At 42.8% G+C, this 23,447-nt stretch overlaps 1 protein-coding gene across 16 annotated transcripts in view; it reads right to left on the reverse strand.

Annotated features, from left to right (window-relative positions):
- The window catches only part of KANK1 (KN motif and ankyrin repeat domains 1), a 276,823-nt gene that overhangs the window by 12,627 nt on the left and 240,749 nt on the right, over positions 1–23,447 (reverse strand). For 11 of the 16 annotated variants that reach the window (XM_055092205.1, XM_055092204.1, XM_057298779.2 and 8 more), the window contains 4 exons: positions 19,988–22,648; positions 3,262–3,459; positions 2,236–2,344; positions 887–1,126 (listed from right to left, as the gene is read on the reverse strand). In XM_055092205.1, coding sequence (XP_054948180.1) covers positions 887–1,126; positions 2,236–2,344; positions 3,262–3,459; positions 19,988–22,648 — 3,208 coding nt within the window. The remainder of the gene's footprint in view (positions 1–886; positions 1,127–2,235; positions 2,345–3,261; positions 3,460–19,987; positions 22,649–23,447) is intronic. The other 5 variants (XM_055092208.1, XM_063594041.1, XM_055092207.1 and 2 more) reach the window with 3 other exon arrangements.

Raw genomic sequence — 23,447 nt, forward strand, 5'->3', positions numbered from 1 at the left:
CACACATCTGAACCCACATTTGGTGACTCAAGTGTTTAACCCATATGAAGAGTAAAAAAATGACATATGGTATATAAATTACATCTCAAAGCTGTTAAAAAGCCACGTGAAACACTTGGAAATATAAACTAAAAACACTTACCTTGTGTTAATGCAGTTAAACTTTCATTTGCCAAATTAAATAGAGGTAAGTTTTCTGAAATGTTCTATTTATATTTCACATAGTGAAGAACCACACTGAAGTTTCCACCTTTTCTACTCTATTTTATGAGCGTCAAATCCTTATCTAACGGTCTTGAAAACTTCCACTTTGAGGCACATGTTTCAGCCAACCAGAGTGTTTCTCAGCTACTATTTATGATATACCCAACTCCATTCTTGTGGTATTCCTGATCATTCAATGTGTAACAAAATACAAACATGTAAGTGACATGCATCATCTTTACAGTATATGTGATGTTTGGCTGAGGCCTCATCCACACAATGATCCTGTAATAATGATACTGACACCTGTATCAAGATAAACGGCTAAACATAAAATCTGGAATCCTAAAGTAGGTTGGCCACCAAAAAATTAAAATGTCTTTATAAGGTAAGGTGTTCAAACAATGGAAGTTTTAGTGGATTGTGGTTCCATATGTTAAATTATATAGCAGAGTTAAGGTTTCAGAAAACAAGGGTGATTAGGTATCAGGCCATTCTACCATAAGAGATCTAAGAGTTGCAATACTCTGCACTTGTATATATTAGTATGTCAAGATGTGTATACCTCTGAGGAACAGATAAAAGCAAACATTTAATTACAAAAGCTCTGAACTGGCCAACTCTATTGCCAAAGTACATTAAATGTGGGAGGGGCAAGGGAGGGAAGGGGAATGTACCACACCTCTCTCTGATTTCCACCTTCTCAGGTTCACATTCTTGAACCTGCATTTCATCTTCCACCCTGGCAGACTTCAAACCTTCAATATTAACTGCATGGTGCCCTTCTGCCATTCCCCGAGTGTCTTCATCCTCCTCCTCCTCCTCTTCTTCAAGAGGATACTCAATGACATCACACTCGTCATCTGACTCGGAAGAAGAGCTTTCATCTGAGCTGGAATCATCACTTGAAGTTGTTTCATACCTAGGTGGCAATTGGGATTTCAGGAGATGCAAGGTGTGCTCACGAAGACCCAGTGATAGAAATTTATATGAAGGGATTTGCTAATTGACTCCAGAAATTTCACTAGTGGTTTTAGATCCTGCACTTAGAAGTTCAAAGTAAGGTCTATTTAAATGCCTGGTGGTTTTGAATGGACTCTAACTTAAATTGGTGATCGGTATCATATAACCAATTGGTATCATGTAACACTTGTTAAAGAAAATAATGGCATCTCCGGCTTAGTATAAATCAAGAGAAAACATACTGTATGGAAAACAGATCGGTAGGTGCTTTTTGTCCCCCCCACCCCATTTCTTCCTATTTCATCCTATTAATTCTCCCAGTATCAAGGTGAATAGATTACATAGGCAATCAATAGTTTTTCTGGTGTATGCCCTCCAAAATCTCCTGGCCATTATCACTGAATAAAACTTCTAGATTTGGAAAACAGGCACCATAAGGTTAAACACTAATGGTACACTTTGTATTATTTCTTTCTTGTGGGGGCCATGTATCAATTCATTGATTTGATTCAATTGTAGGACAACAAAGGGGCTTAACTATGTACGTGGGCCAATGGAAAGAGAAGGAACAAACAATAACCATTGTATTTAGAAAGCAAACTGGTGATGTGGTTATCAATTGTGAAAGGCCCTACAATTTGGGTCGTAAACATGGAGAGCTAAGCAAAAGGACCCATTTTGAAGGAATAGATGATGATCGTTGGCCCAGAGAGTGATGCTCTCAGTCTTTTTCTGCTCAATTGTGAGTTCTCATATAGGTAAGTACAAGTTGTCCAACACAGTGCAGGAACCCTGCTGCGTTCGCTGAAGACTATTTCTTTCAGATCAGAGGTGAGGAGATGTAAACCGCTCAGCTTCATCAGGTATCCTTAAGAGAGTGACAAATCCTTAAAGACAGCACCAGAGGAGGAAAGAAAAGCCCAAATGCACCTTTCCGCCTTTCTGAGGAGGGAATCTTTCATCACTGCGCTGTGGCCGCTTCCCCGACTAGGCACCTTGAAATGTGACTTAGGCAGGAGGCAAAGGAGACTGACAGCATTAGCCTCTGGAACCACCATCTTTCCTTACCCTCCATTAATGCCAACAAACTGAAGATTCTTTTTTGCGCCATTTGAATCTTTGTTACCATCTTTCTTCTTCATGATGGACTTCAGTGTACTTTCATTGTTTGTACATGCTGTGAAAAAGTCAAGGCAGTAAAAATGAAAACTCACACCCATACATGTTAAATGATCTTTTTTCCTGTACAGTTCTTTTCTCATGCATGTAAATGTAGATCTTGGCATATATATGTGAGAAGTTTCCACAAAATTCAATGGGAAACTGTGTGCATGCAAAGAAAATAATTCAAAGTTCCATTAATAACAAACATTCTTCACATGGGAAAAAAATCAATTAGTACTTCCAGACATAACAAAGCCAGTGAAAACTGACATTTGTATCTGGCTTTATTGCTTATAAAGTGATGTTGTGTCTCACGAGCCTCAAGGACCATTTACGTACTAAACAGGGATTATTATTTTTCTTCAGCTGAGATAACCTGAAAAAACTTATGCCTGCCAGAACGTGAATAAAATGCTATTTAAAATGTTTCATAATTTGTAATATCAGGTAAGCTTTCTTGTACAGCTTTCTTTCTTTGGTAATTTTGAGACACGGTCTCTTTCTGTCACCCAGGCTGGAGTGCAGTGGCGTGGTCTCAGCTCACCGCAACCTCCACCTCCCAGGTTCAAGTGATTCTCCCACCTCAGCCGCCGGAGTAGCTGGGACTACAGGTGTGCACCACCATGCCTGGCCAATTTTTGTATTTTTTAGTAGAGATGGGGTTTCACCATGTTGGCCAGGCTGGTCTCGAACTCCTGGCCTCAAGTGATCTGCCTGCCTTGGCCTCCCAAAGTGCTGGGATCACAGGTGTGAGCCACCATGCCCGGCCTCTTTGGTAACCTTATTTAAAGATATTCTGGGACTACCTTCCGAATAACGATATTAACTTTCTTCCAGGTCAATTTAAAAGGTACATTGACATTAAATTGGAATGCTGGCAATGCTGGCCCTAGAATCCTGATGCCAATGACTGTGAGTGAGAAAAGTTACCATAGAGGCCAGCGGCGATCTGGTCGTCTGTCAGGTTCACTGGAGACAGCGTACCTTCCTGAGTGGGGAAGGCATCCAGGCTGCTGATTGGCTTTCCTTCTAAGGTCCCCACTTCTTGCTCAGACTGGGATGTCTGGGAGCTTAAGGGACTTCCTGACTGAAGGCCTCCACACTTACAGGTATATCCCAAATAATTGCCTATCAGGAAAAAGAAAGGTACAGAGTGTGTGATGCTAGGACTGAAAACGCAGGCTTAAAAAAAAACAATTCTTGCCATTCATAATTTAAAATGGGACTATTATCCTAGCCACCAAAACTCAGAAGCCCCTTTGACTCTCCAGACTTCCTGATTTCATGAGCATACGCAGACTGCCGAGCCATTCTAAGTCCACAGCACCTCTCCTTTTCTCTGTTTTGGCTGCTACCATCGTAGCCTTGGTTTCTAGTCATGGAAGTAGCATTCTTACTGCTCCTCTTCCATTACTGTTTCCACTCTGGCACAACGCTTCAGAGCATTACTCCCAGCCAGCTCCAATGCCATCATTATTCCAGCTAAAACAAAATGTGACAACGCCTAAAAAGCACCCACTGCTCAGGAAATGTAGTCCACACTGCAGAGCCAGAGATTCTAAACTATCCATAACCTGGTACTGGCTGACCCCCCCAACTTCCTTTTCCACCCCTCCTGTCATCCTTACTGGGACAGGGACTGCATCCCATTAAGTGCCCGTACTCGCTGTATAGAGATGCAGGTCTCTTGTTTCCCGGCAGCATGCCTCAGCTTATGCCATTCTACTACCTGGAATACCTTTCTTCCCCCATCTTCACACAGCCGCACCCTCCCATCACTGCCTCTTCAGGCCCTTCCCTGATCTCCTTCACTAACAATGTTCTTGCCCTGAACTCTCACAGCCCATCTTTTGTACCTTCTCCTGGGATCTGTGATACAATGTACAAGATGACTTGTATGATGGTTTTAGACTCCCTTGTAGATGGTCAATATTTTGAGGGCATCAAACAGTTCTGATCAACTTTCTCTTAACAAATCTACTAGAGTGCTTTTGTATATGTTAGCCACTTAAAATCTGTATACTGACTGAAGCAATTTGGATTAAATAATATGTTGTAATTAATGTATACAGATATGTCAATGAAAAGAGTCAAACTCTGTAAAAAAAGAGGTTTACTCTGAGCCAAGTATGAATGACCAAGGCCAAAAGCACAATCTCACGAGGTCCTGACAACATGTGCCCAAGGTGGCTGGGTTACAGCTTAATTTTATACATTTTAGTGGACTAGAAGTTACAGGCAAACACAAATCAATGCATGTAAGGTATACACTAGTTTAGAAAGGTGGAAGAACTCAAATAAGGGTGGGCTTCCAGGTCTTCGGTAGATTCAAAGATACTCTGATTGGCAAATGGTTGAAAAAGTTAACTTATTATCTAAAGGCCTGGAATCAACAGAAAGGAGTGTCTGGGTTAAGATAAGGGGTTGTGAAGACCAAGGTTCTTATTATGTAGATGAAGCCTCCAGGTAGCAGGCTTCATCTACAAAGATGGTAAACGTCTGTCTCTTTTCAGACCTAAATAGGTACCAGACTCTGAATCTCTCCTGATCAGGAAAAGGCCTGGACAGGTAAGGGGATTCTCTACATAATGTAGATATTCCCCACAAGAGACAGCCTTGCAGGGCCATTTCAATATACATCTAAGAGGCCGGGAGCAGTGGCTCATGCCTGTAACCCCAGCACTTTGGGAGGCCAAGGCAGGTGGATCACCTGAGGTCAAGAGTTCGAGACCAGCCTGGTCAACACGGTGAAACCCCGTCTCTACTAAAAATACAAAAATTAGCCAGGCATGGTGGGGGGTGCCTATAGTCCCAGCTACTTGGGAGGCTGAGGCAGGAGAATGGCTTGAACCCGGGAGGTGGAGGTTGTAGTGCCTAGATTGTGCCACTGCACTCCAGCCTGGGTGACAGAGTGACAGAGTGAGACTCCATCTCAAGAAAACAAAAGAAACAAAACAAAAGACAAAATACATCGAAGAAATATATTTTAGGGTAAAATACTTCAATTTCTTTTAGGGTCTGCTGTCATGTGATGCTATAGGAGAGTCAGGTTGGAATTTGTTATCTTATTGCTATAAAGAGTCTGTTTGTCACTCCTAAGATTTCTGTTTTAATGTTAATGCTGGTCAGTTGTGCCTGAATTCCAAAGGGAGGAGGGTATAATGAGGCATTTTTGACACCTCCTTCCCATCATGGCCTGAACTAGTTTTTCAGGTTTACTATGGAATCCCCTGGCTGACAGGAGGGATCTATTCCGTTGGTTAGGGGGCTTAGAATTTTATTTTTGGTATACAGATATATTGTAGAATTTTCAATGTGGGTGATGTGGAAAAATGTTTGTAATATATGGTTAATTGAAAAAAGCAGATAATAAAATTCCATGTATTGTGTGATCCTATTAAAATACATTACCACACACACACACACACACACACACACACACACACACACACACACACGAAAAGTTATCTGACTCTGTGCTAAATGAAACAGCTATGGTAGTTTTAATTTTTCCCTGGATTAGGCTGGGTGTGGTGGCTCATGCCTGTAATTCCAGCACTTTGGGAGGCTGAGGCAGGTAGATTACTTGAGGTCAGGAGTTTGAGACCAGCCTGGCCAACGTGGTGAAACTCCATCTCTACAAAAATACAAAAATTAGCTGGGCATGGTGGTGAGTGCCTGTAATCCAGAGCTGCTCGGGAGGCTGAGGTAGGAGAATCACTTGAACCCGGGAGGCAGAGGTTGCAGTGAGCCAAGATCGTCCCACTGCACTCCAGCCTGGGCGGCAGAGCGAGACTCTAATAAAAAAAAAAAAAAATTTCCTTGGATTTGCCATTTTTTCTATAGTGAATATGGGTTAACTGTGTTCAAAATCACTTTTAAAAATGAAAAATTATTTCACTTAATTGTCTAAAAGTTTTATCCTAAGGATGTACAAAAAGATACAGAAGGCTATTGTTTCCATGTTTAAAACAGTAAAAAGAGGCAGACAGTCTGCTTGTAAGAAACAACCATACAAGCACTGGTATATTTATACAAAGGAATTCTATATGGCCATTACAAATCTTGATATAGGAGAATATTAACATAGATGAGCATGATGTGTATTAAAAATAGGTCATACAATAATACGGAGAAAATAAACCTACTTTGGTAAATAACTTTTTATTTTAATTGAGAGAGTGTCTTGTCTTGTGCTGTTGCCCAGGCTGGAGTGCAGTGGAGCAATCCTGGCTTACCGCAACTTCTGCCTTCTTGGTTCAAGAGATTCTTGTGCCTCAGCCTCCCGAGTAGCTGGGATTATGGGCACCTGCCACCATGCCTGGCTAATTTTTGTATTGTTAGTAGAGACGGGGTTTTACCATGTTGGCCAGGCTGGTCTTGAACTTGTGACCTCAGGAAATCTGCCCGCCTTGACCTCCCAAAGCGTTGGGATTACAGGCATGAGCCACCACGCCTGGCCTTATTTTTAATTTTTGTCTCTGTTCAAGTTTTTTTCTTTCGAGACAGAGTCTTACTCTGTTGCTAGGCTACAGTGCAGTGGTGCGATCTTGGCTCACTGCAACCTGCGCCTTCCCGGTTTAAGCAATTCTCCTGCCTCAGCCTCCCGAGTAGCTGGGGCTACAGGCAAGTGCCACCATGCCTAGCTAATTTTTGTATTTTTAGTAGAGACTCAGGTTTCACCATGTTGGCCAGGTTGGACTCGAACTCCTGACCTCAGGTGTTCCACCCGCCTCAGCCTCCCAAAGTGCTGGGGTTAGAGGCGTGAGCCACCGTGCCTGGCCTCTCAGTTCAAGTTTAACGGAAACTAGAAAAGATCAATGGGCTTATTCCCTCTAATGATACATCACACAAATCAGCGGCCTGCCCCACAACACAGCTCAGGCCATTCCCCACCAAGAGAAGAAAGGCTGGCCTCTCCACCCCTTGTAGGAAAGGCCTGCCTTATAGCACACCAGAATTGATCTGAATCTGAAGTCTTATGTTTGACTCATGGGGAAAAAAAATACAAAAGAGGTTTTGTTCTCATTGCTGCCTACTGGCATTAGTAAATAATTATATTTACATATATATGTATTAGAAAAATCATGGAAGGATATACAGGAAACCCATTTAACACTGCTTTGCTAAGGCTAAAGAGTCACAGGCTACTATAACTTTTTTGTCTCTAGTATTTCCTAAATTATACTTTATAAATTACTAACAAAAATTAAACATTTAAATCTACTCACAATGTCAGGTGATTACAACTTTATCCCTTTCACAGTAAAGCTCTGAAATCTCTTAGATTCTTAGAAGAAAAGCAGCTTAAGTGTTGATTGTATTTTGAGGCAATATGAAGAAAAAGAACGAATAACGAGCCCTAAAACTGCTCTGAGTTCTATTCTTCCTAAGAATCACCTGTGACATTGGCTAAAATGCAGATTCCCAGGCACATGCTGCCAGAAGATCATTCTGCAGTTCTGGGATGGGGGCCAAGTGATGGCATTTCTGACATTCCCCACCACCTACAAGAATCACTGATGCAGGTGGCCCACTTTGAAAACTGGTTTAAAACAATGACACTATAGTAAAAGAGTGAGAGCTGGCAAAAAATTCAATGTAAGGCATTAAAGATCATCTAAATTTTTTTTTTTTTTTTTTGAGACAGAGTCTTGCTCTGTCACCCAGGCTGGAGTGAGGGCTGTGGCGTGATCTCAGTTCACTGCAACCTCCGCCTCCCGGGTTCAAGCAATTCTCCTGCCTCAGCCTCCCAGGTAGCTGGGGCTACAGGTGTGCACAACCACGCCTGGCTAATTTTTGTATTTTTAGTAGAGACCGAGTTTTACCATGTTGGTTAGCCTGGCCTCAAACTCCTGACCTCAAGGGATATCACCTAATTTTTAGTTCTCATACTTCCAGCTAAGGATTCTGAAGGCCAGCTAGGTTCAGGACTTGCCCCAGGCCACAGAGCTGAACTAGAACTCACATTTCCTAATTCTGTGAACAGTCCCTTGTCCACAAATCAACAGCACAATGCTTTCTCCTTTAGCTGTGGGACATGGGGGCTACCTGGACGATTCCTTTACAACTCCAACTTCCTCCTCAACACACATACACACAATACTGAATTCAGCGGTCCAAACAACGTTTAACACTATGTGACCTGATGTCCCCTAACTGCAAATATGAAATGCCTAATGTGCCTTTGACTTATTTTAAGCAAAGTAAATAAAGGAGGGCATTTATCTTCATTTTTCCTTCTCCAAGTCCATTCATCATTACTTAGAAAATATTGCAGCGGCCTCCAAAAAGTCTCACTAGTTAATCACTGAATGCCAGAACACTCTTTTTTTTTGAAATTGAGTCTGGCTCTGTCGCCCAGCCTGGAATGCAGTGGCGCGATCTCTGCTCACTGCAACCTCCACCTCCCGGGTTCAAGTGATTCTCCTGCTTCAGCCTCCTGAGTAGCTGGGAATACAAGCGCCCGCCACCACGCCCAGCTGTTTTTTGTATTTTTAGTAGAGACGGGATTTTACTATGTTGGCTAGGCTGGTCACGAACTCCTGACCTCAGGTGATCCACCTACCTACCTCGGCCTCCCAAAGTTCTGGGATTACAGGGGTGAGCCACCGTGCCTGGCCGCCAGAACACTCTTTTTAGAGAAATGCTTGTACGAAGCATTTTCCTCTTCAATAACCAACAATGACTTTTTAAATGCAAATACATGATAGTTTTGACTATTATTGAAACCATAAAACAGATACAAAAGTAGATAATAGTTTAATAAACTCCTGTCTTCCCATTACTAGCTTCAACAATGATTAGAAAATATCTGGTTTCCCTGATAACTCCCTCTGCCCACTCACACTGGATTATTTTGAAGCAACAGCTAGAGATTCAATCATTTTCATCCATAAATATTTCAGTATATGTCCCTAAAAGAACTCTAAAAAATGCAAACCATTGAGGCTAAAACTATCAAATCTTAAAAAAAGATAAGTATGATTATCACATAATCCAGTCAGTATTCAAATTTCTCCAATAGTCTTTTTTTTTGATATGGCATCTCACTCTGTCACCCAGGCTGGAGTGCAGTGGCGTGATCTCTGCTCACCGCAACCTGTCTCCCAGGCTTAATCAATCCTCCCACCTCAGCCCCCCAAGTAGCTGGGACCACAGACGTACAAAACCACTCCTGGCTTCTTTTTTTTTTTTTTTTTCATATTTTTAATAGAGATGGGTTTCACTATGTTGCCCAGGCTAGTCTCGAACTGCTGGGTTCAAGCTCTCCACCCACCTTGGCCTCTGAAAGTACTGGAATTACAGGCATGAGCTACTGTGCCCAATCTCCAATAGTCTCTAAAAAATTTCTTTAATAGGGTGTTTGCATCAGAATTCCAGTCATGTATTTCCATTGGTTGCTACTATTTTAAAGTCTTTTAATCCATAGGTTCTCTCTGTTTAAATACAACTTAAAATTTTTAAAAAATTCAAACACAATTTATAGACAATAAAATGCACAGAATGAATTACAGACAGGGTCTCACACTGTCACCCAGGCTAGAGTGCAATGGAATGTGATCATAGCTAACTGTAGCCTTGAACTCTTGGGCTCAAGCAATCCTCCCAACTTGGCCTTTGGAGTAGCTAGGACCACAGGACCCAGGGGCTTGTGACCATGCCCCACGAAAATGCACTGATTTTAAGTGTAAGTCGGATGGAATTTGGTAAATGTATACGCCTGTGTAACCACCTCTGTAACAGAGATACAGAACATTTCTAACAACCTGGTAAGCCTTTCCTCCCACCCCTTCCAGATAGTGTCACCCAGGAATACCAGGTGCTATAATTTTTCTCACCACAGCTTACTTTTGTAAACTAGGGCTTTTTAAAGCTTCTCCAATCAAGGTCCACCTCCTCCTGCAGGCATCCAAGGGTCAAGGTGGAAGCTTTCATCTTGCCTGCGGGAACTTTACCTCTCAGCTACTCCTCCACTCTGTCCATTCTGTTCAGAGTGGTCCTGTGACTTAATTACTCCAACTCTGTGAGTAGGGAGTAATTAGATCATCCTACAGGTCTGGAAATGCACCATCCTTCACCAGCTGAATTTGACCCATACTCTTTTCAAGGCTTGGCCCAAGTTCTATCTTCTCTAGTCTTTTTTCTATGATACCATTCCAACCATTCCACAGAGATCTCTTTTTTCCCCATCATTGTCCTGCAGCACTTACGGTCCAGATTCAAATATGCCCTGTCTCCTCAATGAGATGGTCAGCATCTTGAGTTCCTCCATGCTACATTCTTATTTGGTGTCCTGTCCAGTGCTTAGAACAGTGCGGGACCATTGAGAGCCTTTAATAAGTGTCCATGTAATTCAACCAAAGGTCATGGGGATTCTACTGAGGCTTAACTGGTAAGGAAAAGAACCTCATTAAATTCCAAACTGGCTCTCCTTTGTCAAGTCAGAGGGAATTGGTCACCTATATTGCCAGAAAATGTTCTTTGGATGGTGTTGAAACTCTGGCTGGTCTTGAGTGGCCTATAAACAATTCTCTGAACTTGATAAGGACCCATTTGTAGTTGTAGGCACCACATGCACCAATGTAAGACTGACAAACGACTGCTGTGTTTGAGCAAAACGAAGAAAACGTGCAGCCAGGAAAGCCAAAGAATAAAGAGGCCAACAAACAAAATTCAGTCGTTTCAACCCTAGCTACCCTTTAGAATCACCTGAATCGAGGGTGAGACTTTAAAAAATGTAGATACAATGAACTATCTGGATGGGTCCAGATATGAGAGAGAGACAGAGCAAGAGAGACAGAGACAGAGAGAGAGAGACAGAGAATGAACATTTATTTGCAGTTGAAGTGAAACTCCATCTCAAAAAAATAAATAAAATAGAATTCAGGGCCCTTCCATAATTCTAAACTTGTGTGCTTTCATTAGTTTTACAAAGGCAGTTTAGTCTTGGGAAGGGCTATTATCATCCTCGCTTTAAGGTTAAATTATAAACCAAATTCTACCCACAGTTAGTTTGGCCTGTGCCTAGGAATGAACAAGGACAGCTTGGAGGTCAGAAGTAAGACGGAGTCAGCTATGTCAGGTTTCTTTTACTGTCATGATTTTGGAAAGGCAGTTTCAATGTCCCCACCCCCTTGGGTTTCGGTACACCTCAATCCTGAGGTGTGAGCTATGGAGATGGGAAAGGCTAATGACAGCTCTAATTTCTTCTTGCTTATGGAAAATTGTTGGGGAAGGGGTTGCCCCCAAGGTAAGAGGAGTGAAACCGTCTTGAAGTTGACCGTATGCCTTCACTGGTGTCTGGTTGGGGTCATTCTTATCCACAGTTTTAGTACAGCACATAAGTGAACAGCAGACTGTAAGATTAATAGTAAGCCCTACCACAAGAAGTGGAAGTCCTAGCTTCAGGAGTCCCTGTAGAACCAACCTGAAGCCTTGAGGGACCCAGGTAAATGACCCTGAGAACCAATCAATTATTGAGTTATCAGCAGATAACCTTATCCAAAAAAATGGACAAGGCTGGAGTCAATAAAAGGGGTACTACAGTTTTTCTGGAACATAATTTTTCTCTCTCTGGTTTTCTATTTCTACCAAAGACCAATCATAGTAGGACCAATTTATTTCCAAAATAAGTTTTAGTCTTATTATGCTTGGGCTAATTATTTGCATAAAGTGCAGCAAGAGTAAGTATTTGCCATATAGCCCCCCCTTTTTCTTTTACATTGACTTTGCTGAAATTTTTCATAAGGAATCTCAAATTAGACCTTTTACAAACCTCTTGAGCCCAGCCAAGAATTTATTTGTGCCTGCAGATACCTATATAAATTAGGTGACTTCCTCTTTTCCTGAGGTCCCAAAGTAACTTGGGGCTCCTGAGCTTGTCAGAAAGTGACATTCTTTACTTACCACAGGTTAGGAACCCTGTAAAGGACAAGGTATGAGGGAGGTCAGTTTTTCCAAGGGGCTTCCATTGGCTCTAAAGATCAACTTCAGTTCCCCAAAGCAGTCTGTAAACATGCCATTCCAGTCAAAGCCTTGGTAATACAACTAGTGTCTCCAATTGCAGGCATCAGTATTTTCAAACTCCTCCCTAGGTGATTCTATTGTGCTGCCAGGATTGAGATCCACTGAATTAAATTAACCAATATAAAAGTTGACTACTGAAATGAAGAATTTAGACTCCCCTCTAGTTTCAACCCATCAACTTGGATCCATGTGAATTTTTAGGAACTGCTGGTGGTTTAATTAACAGCCCTGGGCCACTAATGGTAGATGTTCATACTAAACAGAAAGTAAGTGCTACCTGAACAATAGGGATAAAAACAGGAGTCATTACAGGCTGGGAGTGGCTCACACCTGTAATCCCAGTACTTTGAGGGGCTGAGGCTGGAGGATGGTTTGAGGCTGGGAGATTGAGACTGCATTCCAACCTGGGCGACAGAATTAAACCCCGTCTCTGAGGAAAAACAAAAAACAGGCCGGGTGCATTGGCTTACGCCTGTAATCCCAGCACTTAGTGAGGCTGAGGGAGGTTAACTGCTTGAGCCTAGGAGTTGCAGATCAGCCTGAGCAACATAGTGAGACCCCCACTCTAACAAACAAAACAAAACAAAACAAAAAACAGCTGGGCATGGTGGTAAGTGCCTGTAGTCCTAGCTATCGGGAGGTTCACGTGTGAGGATAGCTTGAGCTTGGCAGTTAGGGGCTATGGTGAGCTATGATTGCACCACTGCACTCCAGCCTGGAAGACAGAGTGAGACCCTGTCTCAACAAAACAAAACGACAGCAACATGTGGAGTAATCACAAAACACCTTCAGAATTCTGGCACTCTGGTCTAGATGCTCAAAATTCTCACCAGGTGGCAACGGTTTTCACAGGCACAACTGGGAAGTTAATGGACAGCAGAGTGGGCAACTGTGAAGTCTTCTGTCATTAACTCAAACTTATAACGGCCATAAACACCAATAAAGCATGAGCCTCATTTTACGACTTGGTCAGATTAGTGATCACTAAAGGACAACAAGTGACAGACATCTCAGTGTCCTGGAAAATAAGAGGAATACCTTTGATGCATTAATTATCATTCCGAAGTGCACTTAGCTTTTATAATTATCCATATATTAAATTCTAAGGCAAATGAGATGACTATAATGAAAAACAAGCCACTTAAAATGAAAACTTTATGTCCTTGACATAAAGGAATGTTAAAAGCCAACTGTTTTACAAGAAAAATAATTCAATGAAACTAGAGCTGGAAGGTGGGAGGATCACTTGAGCCCTGAGCCCAGAAGTTGGGGGCTGCAGTGGCGTGAGCCCGGATCATGCCACTGCACTCTAGTCTGGGTGACAAAGCAAGACCCCATCTCTTAAAAAAAGAAAAAAAAAATCACCCAAAACTAGAGCTGAATGGGTTTTAAAGAGATCAATTCTCCAGTCTTCTGTGTAACATTTATCTGTCCAGAATGGGTATTAGTTATTGGTATATAGCCATGGGTTTCCAAATTTGTTAGAAAATCAATTTAAAAAAATATATTAAAATGGATTTTAAAAGTTGCTCTGTTCACCTATTCCAACTGTTCTGGTATGCTGATCTATATTTGTATTGATAGTGCCAAGAACTTTCTGAAAACACAGAAAAGAAGAGTGTAGCCAGCTAATTAACCATGTTGCTGTGCCACATTTTCAGCTTGACATTCTGATTTAATTTTTAAAGAACATCTAAACTTACTCATTGAGAACAGGTAGGACTGAAATTTCCAATTCATTATGGAGTCCTTTCAAATATTTAGGTTAATTTCCCACAGTATGACTAAAAATTCAAAGGGATCTGAAATAATGTTTGTTTTTAAGAAAAAGGGCTTGAGGCCAGGCGCGCTGGCTCCTGCCTGTAATCCCAGTACTTTGGGAGGCCGAGGCGGGTGGATCATGAGGTTAGAAGATCGAGACCAGCCTGGCCAACAAGGTTAAACCCCGTCTCTACTAAAAATAATAATAAAAAAAAATTTAGCCGGGCGTGGTGGCGTGTGCCTGTAGTCCCAGCTATTCAGGAGGCTGAGGCAGGACAATCACTTGAACCCAGGAGGTGGAGGTTGCAATGAGCCGAGATTGCACCACTGCACTCCAGCCTGGGTGACAGAGTATGACTCTGTCTCAAAAAAAAAAAAAAAAAAATGGGCTCGAGCATGAATTCACTCTTTAAGTCCAAATGATGGTTTGGGGAACAGGCAGTAGAGATTATTCATGAAGGACCATCTTCTTTTTTGGTACATACTACTTTGTGAGGAAAAGCATGTAGCTTTGATAGAGGAGAAAGGACAAATATGTTGTTTCTAAGCTCTCCTCTCAGACCTCAGCCTGAATGCTAATACATGTGTGGTCACCAACATAAACAGTTAACTCACACTTGTACAGAATAATCCTGCTGAAGGGACTGTAGGAGAAAAACTAATCTCACCCTATTTATTTGACACAGGAGGCCATGGAAGTCCACAATCTCCCTTTCTAAAATGATACAGTGGCCTGGCATGGTGGCTCACACCTGTAATCCCAATAATTTGGGAGGCTGAGGCAGGCGAATTGCTTGAGCCCAAAAGTTCAAGACCAGCCTGGGCAACATGGGGAGACCTTGTCTCTAAAAATAATACAAAAATTAGCCAGGTATGGTGGCATGCACCTGTAGTCCCAGCTACTCGGGAAGCTGAAGAGGGAGGATGGTTAGAGCTTGGGAAGTTCAGGCTACAGCAAGCTGTGATCATGCCACTGCACTCTAGCCTGGGTGACAGAGTGAGACCCTGTCTTAAAAGTAAAAAAAAAAAAAAGACACAGCAAGTTACCTACACAGCCAGTATGAGAGGTCAGCTCTTCTGACTTCTAGGCCTTCCACTACCTACATCATATTTTTATATCTGCAGGGTCCCAGAAACACTTGGATTGCATTGTTTTGGTGCTTTTGAGCATTAAAAGAAAGTGATTAAGAAGCCAAGTGCTAAGACAGGTAAATGATATATTATTTGAACGAGGAGAAAACTACCTAGAAACGTATTTTGTAATGACTACTTTTGCTTTGGCTCAGATCTCTTGTCTACAACTTACTTTCATAGTTATGGGAATGACTTCGAGTTCATTAACTTTTGATGAACTAAGATAACTAAGAGTATAAATACGGAAGCTGATTTTAAAAAGCAGGTCTTTTCAGTATGAGAGATGAATGTTCTATAAATCATGGGGCAGGCAGTTAAATTCCACTGTTATAGTTTTGTTTGTATTTGCTCAGAGACAGTTATATATTTTTAGAGTATCTGTAAGTCATTTGTCTGGAATTTTCTCTCTCCTCTTCCCTCTCTAGAAGAAAATAGTAATTAAAAAAAGAAAACACTAATCTATGTCTCAAACGAAAACAATCCAACTGATTTACAGGAAGAATAAACTTTTTTTAACCAACATTTTTGTTATAACAGAAACTCATTTCCTCTTAACTTTTTTATTTTATAAAAGAAAATATTAAATGCATTAAACTCACACTATCAGGAATTAAAAAATACAGAACACCTCTGGTCACTATCAGGTTCCAATTCCATCAAAACCAAGACATTGTCTCTCAAATCCTAGAAAAATGTTCGTGACCTTTTAGGTGAAAAAACAAAGAGGCAGACTATGTATGATTCAAATTTTATTACAAAAATATATGTTTCTAAAATACAGACGTGCAAGCATGGACATCTGTAAATACCAAACACACGCGGGCTACCACAGGAGTGCGCCAGGGAGGCTTTAACTCTTTTATTATATGCTCTTCTGAACTTTTAATTTCTTTTTCCTTTTTCTTTTCTTTTTTTGAGACAGGGTCTCACTCTGTCACCCAGGCTACAGTGGGTGACAATCATGGCTCACTGCAGCCTCCACCTCTCGGGCTCCGGTGATCTTCCCACCTCAGCCTCCTGAGTAGCTGGGACTACAGGCGTCTGCCATCACGCCTGGCAAATTTTTGTATTTTTAGTAAAGACGGGGTTTTACCATATTGCCCAGGATGGTCTCGAACTCCTGGGCTCGAGCACTCTGCCAGCCTCAGCTCTCAGAATGCTAGAATTACAGGTGTGAGCCACCGTGCAAATCTCCCCCCACCACCCCCACCCCCGACAAGGTCTCATGCTGTCACCCAGGCTGGAGTGTAGTGGTGTGATCACAGCTCACTGCAGCCTCAAATCAACCTCCTGGGCTCAAGAGATCATCCTACCTCAGTTTCCTGAGTAGCTGAGGCTACAGGCACAGGATAACATGACCAGATAATTAAAAAAATTTTTTTTGTAGAGACAAGGTCTCACTACGTTGCCTATGCTTGAACTATTAATTTCTTATGATGTATGCTCTAGTTGTAATTTTAAGAAATTAAATATAGTGTTAAGCATTATGATGCTGCTAAAAATAACACTTTTTTGCATACTGAAAAGTGACACCATCATCAAATCTTCAACTCTAGGAGAAATGAACAGAATTCTATGGATTGGCCACTAATATACTTCGTTTTGAGCTTTGACACGGATTCTGAATGACTCTGGACTGAACATTTATCAATTTTGTGTTTCCCATTGTTATCTATTTACTTCTTTATATTGATACAATGGTTAGTTGGAGAGGTATAATAATTGGGTAGGGGCATCACCCAGAATAATGAAGATAAAAATTTAGGTTGAAAACAAAAGACCACTTGTACAATTTCTGTGTGGCATCATTTGTTCTAGATCTACATTTCTATTTCTGGAAATACTCTAACCATAACAACAACGTCAGCCAACTTTCATTGAGCATTTATACTCTGTGCTTTACTCCTATTGACTCACTGAATCTTCATTACAACCCTGTGAAGGAACAAAGACAATCTGTTCTAGTGACAGAGAAAGAATGTGAACCCACACTGTCTAGCTTCAGAGCCCAAACTGAACAACTTCCTTAAATTAGAATACTGTGTTAGGTTCATACAAGTGATCATTTATATGCTCTTTTTGGTAGGTGTCAGACCCCAATTCCCTACTGTTTTATTTGGGGAAAACAAACATTGAGATGAATACCCTTCTATACTCCAGTATATCTTTTGGTTCAGAAATACATTCTAGACTGTGGTGAGTGCTATTCTGTATGGTATGGTGTGCACAGGAATGCACAGTGCACCCTGAGCCACCTGGATTCTCAAAGCTTCTAAGTGTTGAGCATCTCCACTTTACTATATCAAGTTGCTTTAATTTTCAGTCCACATGACAAATGCCAGATAACAAAAATGGAATACTCTGCGTTCATTTCCTAACCTAATTAATTCCTCATTGGAACGTTAAACAAAATGGTGAAAACACAAATATGATGTGCATTACAGAAATACTTAAAATTTGTTCTTGTGTGCTCTGAGAGGGGCTGCCATTGTGACTAAATAAGTGCTGTTAAAAATATTTATTGTTTTGTTCACAAGTGCTGTAGGTCTTCTGTATTTTAGCTGATTAATTAGGTGTTTGTTAGCAGGGTTGGATCTAACCAGTGATGTGTGGCATGTCAGTGTGACTGGAAATAGACCAAAAAACACTGTCACACAGCCAGACCAAACTTGCTCCCTGGTCTCCGTGCTCAGAGGGTCAGCAAATTACTTCAGTGTTACAGCTGAATATTTTTGGCAAGAATGTGAAATAGAAACCCCAGTTTGGGGAGGAGGGAGGAAGGCTGGGAACAAAATGCTTTTATAATGGATGATCCACTGTGCCATCTGTGTCTGGAGGTATTTAAGAATTTTATTTTGACTTCATCTGACATCATGATTTTTAAAAGGATGTCAAAGCAGACATGGCATGAGTTCTTGCAGACTCTGTTTGAGTCCACAGATCATTTTAATCCTGTTTATTCTAAAATGACTTCCCTGTATGTTTATTAGACTCTTTGGATTCTAAAAGGCAAAAACCCCACACATGAGCTGTCATATTCATTTTTTTCTTCCACAACAAACTAACTGTCCTATAGCACAGATACTGAAAACTAACAATAATTCAGGTTTGAAAGTGGAAACCTAGGAAGATATAAAAATAATATATTTCAGTCTATTTTAATCATTGCCCCATCAGACACTAATAGAAAGACTGGAATTTCTGTGGATGGCTTAAGTCTGTATTACACATTTTCATGTAAAATTAATCTAATGCACACTCTTTCCCAGGTCACACTGATTCATGAGAATTGGAGAGCCAGCAACGGAAGCCAGGCAGTGTGCTCCTAAGCTGAGGATGATGTTATACACTGTGAGAGGCAGTGCACATGGTCACAAGCAAAATCAGGTTGGTAAGGCTCACAGCGAATTACTGTAAGCCATAAAATCATCCAGGGTGGCTTTCTGATTATTAGCTTCAATTTCAAGAAGGAAGAGTGAGCAGGAATCCCAATGAATACGAGAAAGAATAAGACAGACAAAAATGTAAGCCTATCGGCCTATCGGGCCAGGTGTGGTGGCTCATGTCTGTAATCCCAGCACTTTGGGAGGCCGAGGTGGGTAGATCCTGAGGTCAGGAGTTCAAGATCAGCCTGACCAATGTGGTGAAACCCTATCTCTACTAAAATACAAAAAAGTGGCTGGGCATAGTGGTGGGCACCTGTAGTCCCAGCTACTCAGGAGGTTGAGACACAAGAATCGCTTGTACCTGGGAGGCAGAGGTTGCAGTGAGCCGAGATGGCACCACCACCCTCCAGCCTGGGTGACAGAGCGACTCTGTCTCAAAAAAAAAAAAAAAGAGTGGGAAAAGACTCCCTTCTCTCCAAGTTTGACCACCTCATCTCAAACAGCCCTCACCCTGACCACTACCACTCGCTGTTCCCATAACCGGAGTTAATTTCTTCACAGTATTTATCACCTCCTGACATATTATAGATCTACTGTCTATATCCTGCACCCCACCTAGAATGTAAGCACCGCAGGGACAGGGGCTCTGTTCTGTTTTGTTCACACTATCTTCACAGCCTATAGCTTGAGACAGAGTAGGAATCCAAGTAATAATAATTTTTACTTCGTATTTTTTTAGAAATGGAGGTCTTACTATGTTGCCCAGGCTGGCCTCAAATTTCTGGGCTCTAGCAATCCTCCCGCCTCAGCCTCTAGAGTAGCTGGGACTACAGATGTGTACCATTGCACCTGGCTCAAATTCAATAATTATTTGCTGAATTAAAGAATGAATTAATGGAGTCTCCCCTCTCATAAACGTTTTAACTGAAAACATTTTATGCCAGTATTTCAATTGCTAATATACTGGTAATAGTGGGTACAAACAGGGTAGGATTTTTAAAAGGCAGTTCTATAAATAATGAGCAAGTAAATAACTGAAAGACAAAGAATAAAGCATCTTACCAAACTAGCAGCCCCAGAAGACAACCTCTAGGCCAGCCAACACCAGTTTACTTTTCTGCCAGCGTTAGTCCTCAGCCAGAGGCCAGTGAGGCTACCAGATAATAAGAATCAGCAGAGGTGCTTATAGATTTTGATTCTTAGTTTTCATTCCACAGATTACCACTCTAAAACTTCCTGCATTTCTCCTCCAAAAATGGTTCCAGCAGTTAAGAAATAATCCTTAGCTCTGGAAAGACATTTTCCCCCATCCTTCCTCATTCCCAGGTCCTCAGGGTACCACCTACCTGTGATTTTACCCAGACTGGTTTTCTGGAAGTCAGGGTTCCTCAGCTCTTCAGTGCTTGCAGATTTCATGACAGAGTTGATAGACGACAGGGTGCTGATGAGCTGAGAGTTGAGGGAGCCAATCTGTGAGTGAGGCTCCCCGAAAGCTTCTGCCAGTTCACTATAGTTCTCAGCCAGCAGTGTCTGCTGTTCTGCCAGCAGCTTCTGGATGCGCTCAATGTAGTGATCCAGGCCGGTCATCATTCCAGGTGGAGCTTGAGGCTGGGGGTTCTCTGGAGATTCCCCTACAGGGTCACCCCCAACCCCCACGCTCCTTCTGCTGGCTGTCAGCCCCACAGTCAACTGTGGTGGCCCACAAGCTATGGTCCTCATTTTCAGACCAACCAGATAGTTGTCGTTAATATTTATCTGCCCCACACCTGACTCTTTGGTCTTCACAGCTGATGGCCTGTCAAACCCAGAATGGCCAGAAAGCAACGTTCCAACACCAATGGACCGCGTCTTGGTGGAGGAGGTGATGTCCTTGACACGGCCTTCTCCTACAGCTACTGTCCGCGTCTCCACAGTCTGGGTGCTGGTCTGCTTGTCCAAAGTGCTTAGACAAGTGTTGGTGCAGGACTCTATGAGGGTGGCCGTCTCGGTGTTGGTGAACTGGTGCACCTGTTCCAAATCCGTGCTAGTGTCCTGGTCTGCAGTACGAGGCACTGCCATGACGGCAGCTTCCACCTGGCTAACAGCCTCAGTGTTCATGCCCCGGGAGGCGCACTCCTTTGGAGAGCAGACAGTCACGTCAACAGAACAATCTCCACAACCGATAGACCGCACTTCTTTGAGATTCAAGTTTGTCTTGAGGAGTGTGAGGTCGTTCACAGACTCCTCTGTGTTGCTGCCTGTTTCGCAGACGCTGACTTCCACACTCACACTCTTGTCACACATTTCCACAGACCTCCCAGCACATCGGTCATGCATTGCCACCCTCTCCTTAACAATCCACCAATTCATAGGCAGCTCAGGCCCTACGACTTTATTCTTACATTCGGGCTGGCAGGAGATGCCTACGCTGTTTGTTTCCACGGAGGTCCCAACACACGTGTCCACCAGGTCCATGTGACTGCCGACCATTTGGTCTCTGGTCTGCACCACTGCCTCCACCACCTTACTGAAAACAAGCGGCTGGGCCATCGTGGCTTTGTCAACCTTTTTCCTCGATCCAGCAGCCTGCAGCTCTTGTTTTAGTTTAGTCATCTCCCGGTCATGGGTGGTTTCTCTAAGCTGTACTTCTAGGCGATAGATCTTTTCCTTCAAGGCTTCTATGGTCTGCTGTTGCAGCTCAATTTCTTTGTCAGCTTCAGTCATCACTCCAAGCATGGCCTCTGTCACGCTGACCCCACAATTTCTCATCTCAACAAGTGTCCCTACAGCTGCATCCTTACAGGACCTGGAGCCTCTGTGGTACACGACGATGTCGTTCATGTTCTCCTCGGCACCCACAGCCACAGACCGGCACTCTCCATTCTCCCTGAGCTCTGAGGAGGCCTCACAGCTGCTGTCCTGGATCTTCTGCTCCAGGGCTTGCATGTCTGCTGTAAGCTGCCGGAACTCCTTTATCCTCTGCGTGCTCTGTTCTACGGTCTCCATTTCTTCCTCCTCATAGTCAATGTATAATTCCCCGCCACTTCTTCGGGCCCGGGAGAGCTGTTCCAGCTGGGAGGCGTTCCCCGCACTGTAGGACCGCTTCCTCACACCACAGACATTGTTCTGGGATGCAGCCCTTTGGTTTTTCAGCTGTGAGACCAACTGCCTTTTCTCTTCTTGCAAGACAGAGATCTTTACCTGGAGCACAGGGATGGTTCGCACCTGCTCCTCCAGCTCCTTCAGGCGTTTCAGAGCAATGGCCATCTGCTCGCGGATGTGCTGCAGGTGCATGGGGCTCACGTTGGTCACTGGGGTGGAGATCCCTGAGCTCAGGGGGCTGTGGCGGATGGAGCTCCCCATGGAGGAAGTGGTGGGAGCAGCTGGGGCATAGCTACCATAATCCCCATTACCTTGGTATCCATTCTGAAGCTGGTGCATGGCAGGATTGTGGTTTCCAGAACCCACAAAAGAAGGGAGGGAGCTTGTGGAGCCCATGCCTCCAAAACTGGCCAGCCTGGGCCTTCTGAACTCACCCGGTGTCATCTGCATGGTGGCTCTCTCCTGTTCCAGTCTTCTCCGGGTCTCCATCAGTGTCTTGGTGACATGAAGGTTATGCTTTGGGAGTTGTGGTGAGGGAGGTGGCAGCTGTCGATTTTCTGGGATGGTAAGAAAAGGGAGTGAGGTCTCCAGAGGGGGAGGTGGCTTTGAGATTGGAGTTGATGTAACTTGACTTCTGGCTATGAGGAAGTTGGGGCACTGCTTGTTGTCATCACTGTTGGAGGATGAGAGGGATTCAGTGGAAGTCCATATACCTTGCTGACCAGATGTGGTCCTGGGTTCTGGGCATGGCACGGATGGCTTCCGCCTCTTCTGGATGTTCAGTCTTTTGATGGTATTTCCCTTCTGTATGTCATCCACATATTTGAGGAAATCTAAGTCTAGTTGATAACCATAGGGGGTCTCCACAAAGTAAGGGTCTTTCTGTTCCTTGTCCTGGTCTCCATTGAGAATATCACCTGCTTTTCCTAGAAGAGGGAGAAAAGAATATTATAATGACATGCAATACACCTAATGGTAAAAACTAATATTTGTGTTTGTTGCAGTACAGCAAGCTGGTATGATTTTAAGAGTTGACACACCTATGTTTTGAACCTGGATCTACAACAGCTGGGTAAGCAAGTTTGTTTTTTTTTTTTTTTTGAGACAGGTCATTCTGTCACCCAGGCCGGAGCTGCAATGGCATGATCTCGGTTCACTGCAGCCTCCGTCTCCTGGGATCAAGCAATTCTCCTACCTCAGCCTCCTGAGTTGCTGGGATTACAGGGGTGCACCACCACGCCTGGCTAATTTTTACACTTTTAGTAGAGACAGGGTTTCACCATGTTGGCCAGGCTGGTCTCGAACTCCTGACCTTAGGTGATCCACCCAACCTGGCCTCCCAAAGTGCTGGGATTACAGGCGTGAGCCACTGCGCTCGGCTTGGGTAAGCAAGTTAATAAACCTCTCTTAACTTCAGTTTCTCCCTGAGTAAAAATGGAGATGCAAATATTTAACTCACAGGCTTAAAAACAATGTAATGAGATAATGATTGTATTATTTTTAAAAATTGTATCTTAGATTCAGGGAGTACATGTGCAGGCTTGTTACAAGGATATATTGTGTAATGATGAGCTTTGAGCTTCTAGTGTACACATCACCCAAATAGTGAACACCGTACTCAACAGATAATTTTTCAACCCTCACTCCCCTCTTTCCCCACTTTTGTAGTCTAAAATCTCTACTATTTCCATCTTTTTCCATCTTTATGTCCATCAGTACTAAGAG

Source organism: Pan paniscus, chromosome 11 (genome assembly GCF_029289425.2).
Source record: "Pan paniscus chromosome 11, NHGRI_mPanPan1-v2.0_pri, whole genome shotgun sequence".
NCBI classification, from domain to species: Eukaryota; Metazoa; Chordata; class Mammalia; order Primates; family Hominidae; genus Pan; species Pan paniscus.